Consider the following 15435-nt stretch of genomic DNA (forward strand, 5'->3'; position numbering starts at 1 on the left):
TTTTGTTTCTGAATTAGTGAAATCTAAACACTCCATTTCGTTAAGAATCATGAATGATGCGTATTCTATACAATGATTGCATTATGAAATGCTGACTTACAGGCAATGAAATGAGAAATGATGAAATGATAAAACACAATGTCCATGATTGAAACTTCATTGAAACAAATATTGCCCTCTGGAGTTTTTACCTGGCACTGATAGAGATGAAAGTTTGCTATGCTGGGCAGTGGTAATAATTGCAGTATCAGACCCCATTTTCTGTTTTTTATTACTTGTAAAACTTGAATCACTTGGATGCAAAATTCTCCATGTCTCTTGTGTATCTTTTAGGCTGGATGTTTTCAGGTAAAATTTTTAAACTGAGATTTGGGCAAATGTATTGTCTTGCCTAGGTGTCCCCCACCACATACCCTTAAGGCGAAAGGTAAATCGAAGTCTTCGATCAGTAGATTGAATTTTGGCAAATACCTCCCTTTCTTTCCCAAGGACAGAGAAGAAATATATTGATGTCAGTTAGATGAAATCTGGAAAATTGGAAGCATTGAAGGTTACTGTGAAAGGAATAGTTTCCTCATAACTACCAGAGTGATGGTACAACAGTTTTTAGATCTTCTGTTGTTGTGCTTCGAGTGTGCTGTGGACCATCTGAGTATGTTTATCCCTGCAGTTGGAGTTGCTGCAGGACTTGCAAGGAAAAGAAATTTGCATTGAGAAGAAAGATCTCAAGGGTGGTATCTCAGGTGTCTATGTTCATATGCATCACTTAACGATACAAAAATATCTGAGACAAGTATTCCAAATAGAACAAGACTGATTCTGCTGATTTTTTTTTATGGTTAATCAAAACATTAGTAAGTCTCCTAACTGAACAAAAAAGTATTTATTTTAAAAAAGAGAAGTATGAATGGCAAGCATTAATGAAAAAACAATGCATTTTTAACGTTACTTAGATAGTTACAGTTCCAATGTTTTTATTTTGCATTCTTAGAAACTATTCTAAATGCAGAAAAATGTTGGGTGTATGACTTAACTACTCAAATATACATTGATTAATAACTCTCTATAAACAAGAGATTTTTGGCTGAAATTCCATGTTTTAAGTTTTTATATATTTTCTTTGATGCTACATGCTGTCTTTCATCTATCTTGACCTGTTAATTAAAAAATAGGAAATTTATATAAATGCATTGTTTGAAATGCACTTACGTCTGCTTTTAATTGATTTTAAGAGTTTTTTCATTTCTTCCTGTACTGTACTGTGGAACATAAGTGCCCAACGACAGCAGTAACAAAAGTTTAGGAAACAGGTAAAATTGAATATTCAATATCAAATTGAATAATTTGATTCACCTTACATACAACACGGTATAGGGTGAGGCATCAGTTCTCCCTACTGATTTGTTTTGGTTTTGTTTTAGGTTTGTTTCATGTATATTTTACTGCCAAGATGTAATATTATAAGAATATGTATTACAAACAAATTATTATTTTCCTATCCAGAAAAGTTGCTTCATCTTTTGATTCATTTGAAAGAAACCACACTTCATGCTCCATCTACATTAGGTTGTTGATGTACCTGTCGAAAGTAACATTCAAGAATACAGCTGCATGGTATAATGACATTACAAAAAATCTGGAAAATCTTTCACTTGACTTCTACTTTTGTCATGATGAAATAATTTTCTTGAGGGTCTTTTTTTATATTATTTGAGAAGAATCTTAAGCGTGTTACAAGGTACATCACTGTCGTGGTCGGGACGGACTATGACACATAATATTCAACAAGAAAGTTTATTGGAAAGAAAAAGGAAGCAGCAGCAGCCCCGAGCTGCCATTTACAGCCTCTTAAATACAACCCTTTAGGCACACGTATATTACACAGATAGGTCAATTTAAATACACAAACTACAATTCTCACAGCTAATAGGTAGATTTTAGCTGGACTTTCTTAGTTCTACTTTCTCACAACATTTTTGCGCATCTGTCCCTGTTTTCCTTTGATGTTTATATTTTTCTCAGTCACTCTGCTCAAAACAAGTCCTCATTCTCATGAGACAGTATCTTCGTTCTCACAGGAACAGTGTCCTTGTTCTCCTGATGTTTTTCTCCTCTTCTCAGGGTGCATACTGTCAGGACCAGGGCCTCTATTCTCAGTCAGCTTTCCGTTCTATACCAGGGGTCTCGGTTTAGCCGAGATTCCCCACACATCATAGTATTATTTCAATTACCTTATTCTTTTGGAAGTGATTTATTTAATACTTAGTAGGAAGTTTCACAAATAGAGTATCTTCTTAGTGCGCTGTCATAAAACTTTTGGCATTGTCCTAAATATAATTAATTAGCAGATTTTTGTATGTAATACAGCTTATCTTTGTCATTGCTTTTAAGATTTATTTATGATGTCTGAATTCTATTTGCATGCATACATTCAACTGTGGCATAGAGCAACCATGTTATAACAACTGTTGTTCTAAGTACATTGTCTAAATAGTCCTTTTCAGAAGTGCTGCACAATGCTTTTTGTATATAGCTTGATTATAATGTAATGTAGATGTATCCATTGTTTATGCATATCGGTTAACTTCTGGCTTCTTTTGAAAAAACTATTACTAAATATTGCATACTTCAGAACTTTGTTTCAGAAAGAAAATCATAATTCTTTTTTTTGTGTACTTCAGATTTATTCTGTTCTTATTCAATTTCCACTTAGGGATATGTTGGTTTTTTTAGAAAGTTTAAAAATGAAGACTGAAAATGAATTATGAAATTATAGTGGAATATATGAAATTTTTGCCGTATAAATTAAGCAAATATATTTTGAAACACATCTTTCCAACCTTTCTACATCTCTCAATCAATTTGAAAAACTTTATGGCCCTTAAAAAAAAGATCCAGTGTTAAGATACTTATTTGAAAATACAGGGATGTGTATGAACTGTGCAAGTAAATGCACTGCATTTTCCATACTTTTTGTTTTCTGACTTAATATTTTGTTTGTAAGCACATCTGAGAACTTTTTACTTAGGCTGTTTTGTGTATAAAGTTGTTTATTGTGGAGTTGTAAATATAAATGAATAATACTAGTTTTCAGGGGGGGGGATTGATGGCTACATATATGCTTAAATATGCTCGCAGTTATAAAACCTATAACATTTTCTGACTTTTTCTTGGTGAAATGTTTATAATATTTGGGTTCCAGTAGAATATGAAATCACCTTTTAATAAAATAAATAGACCTTTATTGTGACTAGTACCATTGAACTTTAGGGTGGCATTAGGGGCACAATATTTTACTATTTGTGCACAATGAGAAGATTTATAAATCAGTCTTGGACACCTCTTAGAAATACACTACTGGCTTTTATGTACAGCAGACACTGTCTATAAAGAGGGCTAGGAAGTGAGTTCTGAGTACCTCTGACCTCACTGCACAATGCCTTGTATTGAAAAGGCATCTGCTAATGTTCCTTCTGAACCTGCTAAGCTGCAGGTTGTGGCTGTGAGCCCATGTGGTTGGTGGTCATGAGTAAGGAGAGTTTGACAGTGCTGTCTTGTATAACTGCCCTTTTGGATGCCTGTGGTTTGCATCTCAATCCCCCTGGCATCCTCTTTCCCAGACTAAACAAGGCCAGCTCCCTCAGCTTCTCCTTGTAGGTTACGTGGTGCAAACCCCTGCCACCTTGGTAGCCTATTAGGTGGACTCTTGTTTTCTCATCTCTCTTGAATTGAATGGCCTGAAATGGATTATGGCATTTTAAGCACAGTGTTATTAGCTCTGAGTAGAGAGGAAGAATAACCTCTCTTGTTTTGCTGGTCCTGCTTTCATTCAATTATACGTAGTTAGACATTCATTTTAACCCCCAGGTCCTTTTAGCAGGTCTGAAAGCAACTCATCCAGTTGCTTTTCAGTCTGCACTGGTGCAAGGAGTGCATGCAAAATTCCATTCTACTTCTTGGTGAATTTCATGAAGTTTGACTCATTATGATGATTTTTTAATGAACTCTGTCAACCTCAAAATCCCTCCTGTGGTACTTTGTCTGTTCCTGGACACCATATAGATCCCAAGCTATTGCCTGGGGTTCTTTGAATCCAACTGGCTTTCAGTCCATTCATGCAGCCTTGTTTTTAACTTGATAGGGAAAATGCTGTACCAGACTGTTTGAAAAGCCTTATGCTGAACACATTTTGAAATGTTACCACCATTGCTCTTCCCTGTTTCACTGAGCAAATCATTTGTTATGGTCATTTCAAACATGACCAACTCATCTACCCTTATTAAATCTTTACTGAGTGCTCTGGGTTGCTTTCTTGTCCTTCACGTGTTGAAACTTAGACAGTGGAGTGAAATTTAGATTTTCCTGTCAGAAGTCATCAATCCCCACTGATAAAGAGCCAGCCCACAAAAATTGCTTCATCTTCTTTTCTGTAAAAAATAAACAAAATTATTATAATAGTACTATATAACAAACAGCTTTAGGCTTTATTTTACATACTGAAATGGAAAAAAACATACTTCCCACTGTTTTGTTTTTTTTTTATCTTAAAAGGCTCCTCTGTTCAGGCTCTTTATTTCAAGTCAATCTTATAATGTAATTTATTGTATTATACAACTGCTAATTATAATATTTCTTACAGTGTATCCTATAAACAGTATATCCTATAAATAGTAGCAATAATAATAATAATTTTTTGTATTTGAAGGAAGTTTAGATTTTTTTTCCAATAAAGTGTTTATCTGAAAGATTATCGATATGTTATTATGTTTATATAGTACTTCTGAAGGAATACACAGTTCTCACAGGAACAGAAACAGTTACAGTGAGTGACAGTAGTCATAATAAAAAGCGGTGTAATATAAAAATTATAAATATTTTTATTGAGTTTATGCTTTTGAATTTGCTGGTATATTATGTCTTAATTACACACTGTTTATGCAAGAGGTAATTTTACTGCAAATATATTCTGTAACAGTTATTGTCAACAGAGTCCAAAGCCCTTTTAGCCAGCTTTGGCATCAGGCCGACAACTAGTGGTTGATACTGAGGGTCAGTTGTGGTTTCTCTGGAAGTGGTTTCTACAGGCATGTTGGAGGTGCACACTGCTTCAGAGCAGCCTGAATGATCCTGCTGCTATAGATACCTCAAAACTCCTAAAACTTCAAAGTATGTAGATTAGACATAAAAAGTGAAATACCAGCAGAACTTGTATCATCTCCTGTGATACAAAAAGTTCAGAAGGTAGTGAAGGACTGGTAGTTGATTTTTAGCTCCATTTTCTTTGCTAATTAGGTTGTCATAGGAAAACTCACAGTTATGTCTAACCCAGCAAGGCATGTTTTGTTGGTCAGGCATGTTTTGTGTGTGCAGGCACCCTGAGACTAAAGCTGGGTGAGTAAAGGCCAACTTAGTTGACCTGCCAGCTACATATTCCTGCCAACATCTGTTGCCACATCCTGATTCAGCTATCGTTTCATTAGCATATGATGATGATTACATTGTTCATCAATACTCCTCTCAAGGCTTTGTAACTCCCCCTTTATATCACTTCCCTGCCACCCCCTACCATGTATTATGCTGTTTAAAATTAATTGTGAAGTTCCTAGTGGTACGCCTATTTGCTGCTGAAACTGTGGTTACCAAATTTGTGGGGGAAGATATGATTTCATATATACCACATGCATGTTTATAAATTATTATACTCATTTTGTACCAAGCAGGTTTTTTCTCTTTTGAATGTAAATACTCAAGTGAAAATAAGTGCAGTCTGTTACAGTGTAGATTACATGATATTATACCATTGGGATTGAGAATTAGTTTTATACTACCATATAATCTTGTGTTATACGAACTCTTAACTCATTATTTTCAGTTAATAATAACAAAGATAAAAATGTTCTATGACCTGTTTTCCTAACTACAAAATAAATATTCTAGCAGATACAAGATTCATTTGAATTCATGGGTTGGCGTTCAGTCAAGTATATTTTTTTCTTACAGTGAGTACAGAGATTAAACTTGAAAATGTGCTCCTCATGCTCATTCAGAATAATAGCAGGAGGAAGGAAGAGTTTTGCTTTAAGTGGAAAAGGATAGTCACTCCTTGCACTTACATACTGAATCAGATAGAGACAGCTGCAGAGGGCAGATACGCATTGCAAAAAACAGATCAATTGGAACCAGTCCCATCCAAATGAAATTACATCACTCAATAACCTTCCTTTCAAGTCATTGAAATCTTCTGGCCCAAATTTCTCTTGTCAAGTTACTGAGTTTTGCCAATGACTAAAGTATCTTTAAATTGCTTCAATAGCATCAGGGACCTTGTTGTGGCAAGGTCCGTAAATGCAGTCTTTTAAAAGAGAAAGCTGAGTTTCATGTAGAGAATTGAGCGTATTGACTAAATATTTTTTCATGGATTCTCAGAAGCTTGTATTCACAAAGACAATGCAGAATGAAGGAAAATGACATATCCTATACAAAAGATTAAATAAAATATTGATAGCACACATGTGAAGTGGTTTCATTTGGTAATAAAAGCGTAATTTTCCTTTGAAGTAGTTTGAAAATGTGTACTTGTTTTGAAGTGGGCATAGAAGTACTTGGGAACAGAATTCTGTAAATCAAGACAGTCAACATGTTTGTGCACTGACCAGCTCTAAATGTCACTATTTATGATCCAGTGTGCCAGTTATTAAAATAAAGCAGAGCTTTTCTATTCTCGTGATGCCTCAGATGCTGTGATGTTTTGTCCTGCAGATAACTTTTTTACAGGCTAATCTGTGTGTATATTAGCAGATATAAATCTGTAACAATTCAGGAAGCATTTTTTAATATTTATAACTTGATCAATACTGAGAAGAATTGAAGTAATTAACAATGGCTAGAAGACACATTGCTTACCATTGTTTTGGAGGTTTTTTTTTTTTCCCTGCAAAGAGTGCTGTAACTTGCATCCACTTAATAGAGCTACTGGGTACAGATTAATTTCTGAGATCAAGAGGTGTACCATGAGCAGCCTGAATTTTAAAAATGCATGTTGCTTGTATCACCTTATATCATATTATACTACTTATCTCACAGATGGTTTGGTGTTTACTGCAGATACGGTTCCTTGCCTTCTAAAATTGGTCTTTGTCAGCACTTCTCTAATTAAATAGCTCAATTTTCCCCCTCCTTCATTATCATCTTACCTCATTAAAGATTTTCACAAATACATTTTTAGGCTTAACAGACTTTACCTGGTGGGAGAATCCTAATGTTTCAGAATTGGTAAGATATGCTGAAGCAGCTTCCTGCCTTCAGATCTTTGAAGTTAAACTGATTTTACTTTATGATTGCAAATGTATTTTAATTATGCCCATTTAGCAACCAGAAATATTGTTCTCACAATAGGTATTTAACCTAATGAAGGCAAGTATTTAAATTGCTAAAAAAGAACAAGGATCAAAAGTACTGACATAGGCACTATGATTGGCTACAGTTTGCACTTTTTAGTACCTTTTACACAAATGAAGGGTCTTCGGCAGTTCCAGTAGAAAGTATTCAAATAATTTGTGAGGTGTCTTGTCCTGTAAAGTCCTTTGAAAAGGAAATCTGCATATATTCTTAGACACCCGCCCTTTATGTAATATTTACTTAACTGTGGAAGTGGACAGCCATGTGTGGTGGGGGGGAAAGTGAGAGAGATGATTGCTGTGTTTCTCTCTCTTTGTACCGAAACTTGAAGGAAAGTGCTTTCATAATTATTTTTGTCCTGAACTGAAGGAGAACTGGGAGAAAACAACTCTTCTAAAGGACCAAATATGCAATTGAGAACCTCCCTGTTGAAAGCATCTATTACTTATTATCTGTGATGCTTTTTTCTATCTAATATTTGTTACACCTGCTGAAGAGAGAGGAAAACTTTTCAGTTTTGCCCATTGTCCTTATTTCAAATTTTTGTGTTCATTAAATCTTTTTCCTAAGTGAGGCTGAAAATACAGGTTTAGCTGTTGCAACTCTGGGTAATTCAGTCAGTAGAAATTTGAATGGACATTCAGAAATGGGAGCAGTTCTTTGGACGAAGAAAGGTTTGCAAATGGTATGTAGGGATGGGAGAAGAGCAGAAGCAGAGGCTAGAACAGGAGCAATGTCATCAGTGTGGGAGGTCTGAGGACAGTAGTCAGTTATCAAATGAGTTTGCAGGTTGCAAGCTTAAAAAAAGCTATTGTACCTATCTATTCATATTCCTTTGTCCTTTACCAATCTTCTACTTGTTAAAACTGTGTTTAAACAAAGTCAGTAGTGATTCCTTAATTAATAATACTTCAAACATGAGAGGGACGAAGATAACCCTAGATTGGGTAAAATAAATAATGTCAAGCTAAATTTTAAAAAGAGTAGGAATGGAAAAATTGTCCAACCACTTAAAAAATAATTTATCTTTAATATATAAGTAAATATTATAATAGCCTTTAAAATTTCTTGATATGTTGTTACCAATAAAAATGCAATACAAAGAAATATTCTTGGAATAAATAGTGCAGGTATAGGTTACTTACACTTTCTGCTTGAGCCTGTGTTCTTACAACCTTACCTAAAGTACTGCAAAGTATTAGGATCTTTGCTTTGCTCAGTAGTTACAAGTTTCCTCTGAGAATCTTGTTTGTACTTTATTACTTTAATTTGTGAGGTTATTGTTAAAATTTAAATTATTATTTTTTTAGTTCAGTTGTGAAGTGTGTTTCCTATATAAAACCATGTTTATATAAATAAATTTTTTATTAAAAATTATATAGATTTATGTCTAAGTGTTACATTCTGATGACCTGACTCAAATGGTACAGTTACAGCTACTCACAGTGCTGCTGAGAGGGTAGAGGTGGCTCAGAGACCTTGAGCTTATCTTGAATTGTTTCCAATGCTACCCTTCAGGATTCTGCACTTGAGTGTGCACTTATGTCAACCTCACCCACTCAGAGGTGATCAGAACAAAACTAGTTATACTCACTAAGGGAATGAGACTATAATAAAATTACTATAAAAGTATTTCTGTTTTACAGCTCAGCTTCAGTTTTCTTTAAAAGTTCAAAATTGGACTGCAGTATAACAGTTCAGGACACCCGATTTAAAATTTTAGTCATGCCCCAAGTAAGAGATGAAGTGAGAATTGGGAGTGGATTTACATATACTTCCTTGCCATCCCTCTAATTCTTAGACTCACAATCCTTACACTCAAAATTAGGTTGCAAAAACTGTTGATGGATGTGACATCACTATGGCTCTTTTTCATTAGACTGTTATATTTTATGAAAGTATGGCAGCAGTGTAGAATTCCTTTTTATTTACAATTCTATTTAAATATATTTTAAAGTAGAAAAAAACCTCACCAAATGTGGTGGTAGAGACTTTATATATGTCTTTCTTTGAAAATGTGTGTGCGCAGCTTAAAGACAACATGGATTTTTTTCCTACTGAAAATTTCACAATGCTGTAAGTTCCATAAATTTGCTGTATGGCAAGTAGTTTTAAGGAGTTTAAATGTAGAGAAACATCACTTTAAAATTGTATTGATTTAAAAAAAAAGCATTCTTGAAAAGAATGTCTGCTGCGAGTGTCAGAAGACAGGAAATATGAGTAGGGGAAAAAACCAACTGTACAGATTTTGGAATTATTGGCTCAAAGACATTTTTTCAGAAGTGACTGGAACTTCCTATGTACTGAATTATTACAATGCATTATGAAAGAAACCCTCCTTAATGTTTCCTAAATACTAAGACTTTTTTCTTTCAAATGCTTTTCTATAAAACAAGCATTTTTTAAGGTTTTAACACAGTACCCATGTTGTTTGTGCTTGTAGTCAATCCCATAGCTGCATTTCTGTGGGTTTCAAATGTAAGGAAAATGCTAGCTTCACAATCAAACCTACTTGTATTAAGTTGTTGCTTTTATGATTTAAAAAAAAAAAAAAAAGAAAATTCTGTTTCTTATGGTGGACTTTGTTCTTTGAGCTGTATTGAGAAAAAATTAAAAGGATGCTATACTTAACTCAGTTTAATGTTTTGACACTTAGAGACTCTTGAAAAGTTTGGTATGGCTGTCGAACTATTTGGATCTGAGCGTACACATTGCTTAAATTTAGTGTAATTGTTAAAATGTTTCATAAGACAGAGCAGAGCTGCTATGATCTTTCAATGTTAATATTTTTTTCTTATCACTTTACTGTGTAGATACCCTTCATGAGACACAACTCTGCCACAACTCATCCTCGGAGGCAATCGTGGAAACCTTTTATAATATGATTTTTAGATGTGGATAAAGCTCTCAATAGAGTCCCTAAACTAAAGGAGAACAGCTACCTTGTCTCAACTATAACCTTATTATGACAAAACGTTCAGTTTGCTTGTCAGGCTCGGATAGAATGTAACTGATTGGTTTGTTATTTGGACTGACAAGGTAGTTAATTTGCCTGCGTGTTTTTGCACTAATCAGGAACATTTTGTATGTGCATCATTGAAAAATCACGGATAAATGTCTTGTCAGGATTGTCCTATTAAGTAATGTCTTTTTCCCCTGTGCTTCGTTGGCAAATGATGTTATACAATGCTTGGATTCACTGAAGAGTGGCAGAAGCCTGTGGGACTTAAGTATTGTGCGTTCCTCTATGGTGATACTGAAATAAGCAACGGTTTGCCATCCGCCTGCCACTCTACTTATATACAGTTTAATAAGAACATTTCTATATAGAACACCGTGTTGTACATAGACATTACTGTAAAAAAGATTGTTTCCTAAAAAGAAAATAAATGTTCAGTGATAATGAGACCTGTAAAACACTTGAGACCTCCTATTCTGAAGGAATAGATTTGCCATGGAAAAATTGATTTTATGCTTATTAGAATGAACTAATTGTTTCTGACTGCAGACACTCGAGTGAATAGAACTATACCTATATTGCTGTCTAAAAAAATTTTGAGAAAAAGAAAAAATTGAGTATATGGAGACATTCGTTTTGTTTGACTTACTTCTCTGGCAGTGTTCAGGGCAAGTTTATGTCTTCCCAATACAAATACGAAATTGTTTCATACGTTGGGGAAGGAATGAAGAACTGATCACACAGCATGACAGCTGAGATCTTCGTCTCCGTCCGTATATATCCTGGTAGATGCACACGTAGCATTTTGATCTACAAATGGTACAGATCCAGTTCTTAAATCTACAATATCAGTGTGTTGATATCTTCATTGTTTTCATCTTGAACTTGCTCAGAAAAATTCTGCTCAAATGCAATCACACTTGTAACTTTATGATCTATAATCTTTGAATTTCTTGAGATATGGTGGGTTTTGTCATCTATCAAGGCACGTTTTCATTTGAGAATATTTTTTAAACTTCAGAAACAAATTACATGCTGTAATAAGTATTAGGAGAAATATACAAATTTCTGTATACTTATCTACGAGTCATATCTTACGAGGGCATTTCATGTTTGAATATTATATTAAATAAAATTAACCTGATGTCTAACACGTCGTTTTATTTTAAAAAGGGGGTGGGAGAATCTCAGAGCAATATTTTTGAATGAACTATCAGAAATGCTTACATTCTGTATTGGCAAGGCATACAAAGACACTTTAGAAATAAAAAAATTCGCAGTAGGAAACAGACATTAATGCAGGAATTTGATCTTTAAGGATTCATGAATCCTTTTTTAGGAAGAAAAACCTGAAGTTTATTGGCCACTTGTGCAGGATTCTGAAAGTAAAAAGTTATGGCCAAATGCTATGTAAGCAAGGGAGAAAAAAAAGGGTGTTTGACCATACATCATGCTGAGTTCAGGAAAAAAAAAAAGAAAAAGAGTAACGTTTACTGTGATTTATTATTGTTTATTAAACTAACACAGCCTACGTATTGTGAGTAGGAAAGAATGATGAATGTAGCATATCTTGGCTTTAGTAAGTCTTTTAAAATACTTTTGTGTGTGACATTCTGTTAAATAAGTTAGTGAGACATTCTGTTAATTAATTTGCATTAAAATGTGTAACTGATTAGGAAAGTAAACTAGCTACCATGGACTCACTGTCAAATGATATTTAATTCACTGAGTTCCATTCAAGCTCTCCTGGATTTAGTATTATTATATTTTTGTTAATTTTTGCTTTAGTGTATTAGGTACTGGAATAAAGTGGTTACATTTGCAGGTGATGACAGTGTGATGTGAGGAGCTGCAGTATTAGAATTAAAAAGGAAATTTTAAGAAAGCATTCAGAAAAAGCATGCAATACAGTAAAGAAAAAGGCTGTTGAGTGCATGATTATGATAAAATGAGTAACTAGTTAGAAGATATGTCTTCAAAAAAAGAAAGCATGGGGGACTCTTGATCACAAACAGCATGGATCAAACTGATCGTACCTGAGATGTGCAAAGAAAAGCGCTGTATTTAACTCATTAAAGTATTTCTCCTGAATTTTCAGAAAACCAGAAACTCACCCTTACAAGAACCTCAGACAGCATATTCTGTCCACTTTGGCAAATAGAGAAGATCCAAAGCATACTGAATTGGATGATAAGAAGACCACAAGAGACATAAATTAATAAAAAAACTTAATCAGTTTAATTTAGAGAAGGCTGGGGAATCTGTCTTCAAAAAGCCTAAACTAATACAAAGATGAAGAAGACAGAAGTTGTTGCAAGGGAAAAAAGAAGTTCTTCAAATCTGGTCAGACCATAAATAAGTTAAATTGTAGCAAGATAATTTAGGCAATAGAAAGTTCTTTTCTAACAATAATTACCCTAGACATGTTTGTTAGGCAAGTTGAGTAATCTCTGCTATTGGAAGATTTTAAGGACAGACTAATGTGCGTCAAATACTTTTTTGAGTATTGTTGATACTGTCCTGGGCTTGCTTGGTATCCTAAGGTGAATTCCTGCTGTAGTTTTTATGTTTGTTCCCCAGTACAGCTTCTGTTCAGGATTTTGTTCCTTTCTTGGTGTTTTCTTTTGACATTAGTTTAGTTCCCCCTGCCCCACCTCCCCTCACTCTCTCTTTCTCTCTCTCTCTCTCTTATGAATCATTATGTTCCTCATATCCGTCTCTTTTTTTCTAGAAAACCAGATGTTAACACTTGATGTTTCACTCTTTGAAAGACGTTTGATGGCAGTATTCAAACTTTAATGGACTTCTCTAGTAGTTCACAAACAATACACCATTCAGTAGAGTTAATAACTTGAACACCTGAGAGTGGCACTATAGATGCAATCATGTATTATGACTAGAATGTACTTCAGAAAAATGAATGCAGCATTTGCTAATAACTTTCTTAAATTTTACACTTTTCTATTTGTCAAGGGACATTTTTGGTGTCTATAACTGGTGTAGCATTATCTTAAAGTGTGTCTTGGAGACATTGTCTTCACAGAAATGCTTAGTTTAAACATTAAAATACTGTAAATTAAAGTTCTGTACAGTAGCTGTATATTAACAAAAACAAACACATCTGCAATAGTATTTATATAATTACATTCCCCTTGTGTATGTGGGCCATTAATGAATTTTGCAAAATAATTTATTAAAGCCATGTGTTGTATAGTTTCGAAGTGCTATGAGAGAGAAAAATGAACGCTTCTTGCTGAAAGGAAGCTGTTCACGTACAGGTATAGTAAATAAAGTTTCTTTGTAGTGTTCTTAGAATTACTGTGTACATGTAAATTGAAGTTTCTCAAAGCAAATTATTTGTGGACCATTCAGAAAAAAAACAGATTACATAGAAATACCACATAAAGATAGCCCTTTCAGATTCTTCCTTACTCATAAATAATCAGTGTTAAGGTTTTGGATATGAGGGGTATTTGTTTGTTTTAGTATTAAAATAATGAGGTAAATCAGTTAGAAGAGGTGGTAGTTTTGGGTTTAGCATGATAAATTTAGCTACACAAATGTTTACCAGATTAATGATTATTTTCTTTTGCTAGTTTGTGGTATTGACACTGTTTTTATTAATGCCCTTGAGATTGGATAGAAATTTAAGTAACTTGGAGATAATACAGTTTCCCATATCCAAAACTGTATAAGTACCTTATCATGAAACTATTGTTAGCTGAAGGTCAGTAAGCTCATCATACTCTGTCATGCTGTGTGTCCATCTTGCACATACACTGTCTTTATCAGTAATAGGTAGATATAAACCCCAGAAATAATAATCATCCCTCAGTTGGTATATTCTCTTGCTTTTTGGCAGTAACCATCCCCCTTTCTATTCCAGGTGTAACAGAAGGGAATAATACTCTATTCTCTCCTCTACCATTGTAAACTACAGAAGTCAGAGACTTTGTTTTGTGCTTGCATTGTACCTGGCATAATACAAATTAGAATGTGACTTAATTACTTGGTATTATTATTGCTTATTATTACTATGGTATAATGCTTATACCATAAGCATTATCCTTCCCAGAAAGAGTATTTCATTTACCTAAATCAAAATCATGAAAATATTAGAATCCATTAAGATATAGGTTGGAAGAAGCCTCCAGAGGATATCTGTTCCAGCCACCCACTCAATGCAGGACTGACTGCAAAGTTAGATCTAACTTTGAAATTAGATGAAGTTCCTTAGAGTTTTATGTTGTTGAATTTTTAGCATCTCTGAAGACAGCCTTTGGGATAACCAGTACTTGTGTATGAAGAGGGTCTAGAGTTGGGCTATATACTGGTTTATAATCAACATTTTGTGCATGTGCAGTCATGTAAGAATTTTCGTGCTGAAATGTGTCACACTCCTGGTAATAAAGTCACCTAAAGTTTGTCTGGCTTATATGAGAAAACTTCTAAATATCCTGGTTTCTTAAAACTGTTCTGTAGAACAGAAACTACAAGATGACCATCCATTTTTAGTTGTTATGTCACTTACAGGAGAGGGAAAAAGTATAGCAATCAGGAAGAGGAAAACCAGCTTTTCCAATTTTAATAGTGTTTTATTATTTTGACAATTTTTTGCCTGAAAACAAGAGTCAATAAGAATCTAGATCTAATATTTTAGAGTCTAAATACATTACTGCATCAGTTCTGGTTTGCGCTTGGCCTGCGACTTACCACAGGAAAATGAAAGCGATTTGTTTGGAACTCACAGGGCTGAACTGAAGAATTTTGGTGTAGCATGGTAGGATAAGATACAAAGTTGTATCTTCACTTATTTTCACTTTGTTTCAAGAGGTGTCAGAAGCGAAAGCTAAGAAGAAAGTTATCCACATATTCCATAAGGAAAAACTGCTATAGTTCCAGGCTCCTCCCTCAGTAAGTAGAATAAATGTACTTTTTGGAGAGCACTAAACAATGCAGTAAATAGATGATTATACAGTTATTTCACAATTAGATTTTTAATTTCACTGCTTAAATGTGGGCTCGGGAAAGTGCTTTCTCTGACATGACATGTAAGAGTCATCCTGTCACCCAGAATT

At 34.2% G+C, this 15435-nt stretch overlaps 1 protein-coding gene across 4 annotated transcripts in view; it reads left to right on the top strand.

Annotated features, from left to right (window-relative positions):
• The window catches only part of PHF14 (PHD finger protein 14), a 160841-nt gene that overhangs the window by 86659 nt on the left and 58747 nt on the right, over nt 1-15435 (top strand). The window contains exon 17 of one of the 4 annotated variants that reach the window (XM_027639171.1): nt 10212-11508. The exons of the other annotated variants lie outside the window; for them this stretch is intronic. Coding sequence (XP_027494972.1) covers nt 10212-10224 — 13 coding nt within the window. The 3' untranslated portion in view covers nt 10225-11508. Of the gene's footprint in view, nt 1-10211; nt 11509-15435 lie in introns of those variants that run through there. 4 annotated transcript variants of the gene reach the window in all.

This window comes from Corapipo altera, unplaced genomic scaffold, assembly GCF_003945725.1.
Source record: "Corapipo altera isolate COAL_440 unplaced genomic scaffold, ASM394572v1 44, whole genome shotgun sequence".
NCBI classification, from domain to species: Eukaryota; Metazoa; Chordata; class Aves; order Passeriformes; family Pipridae; genus Corapipo; species Corapipo altera.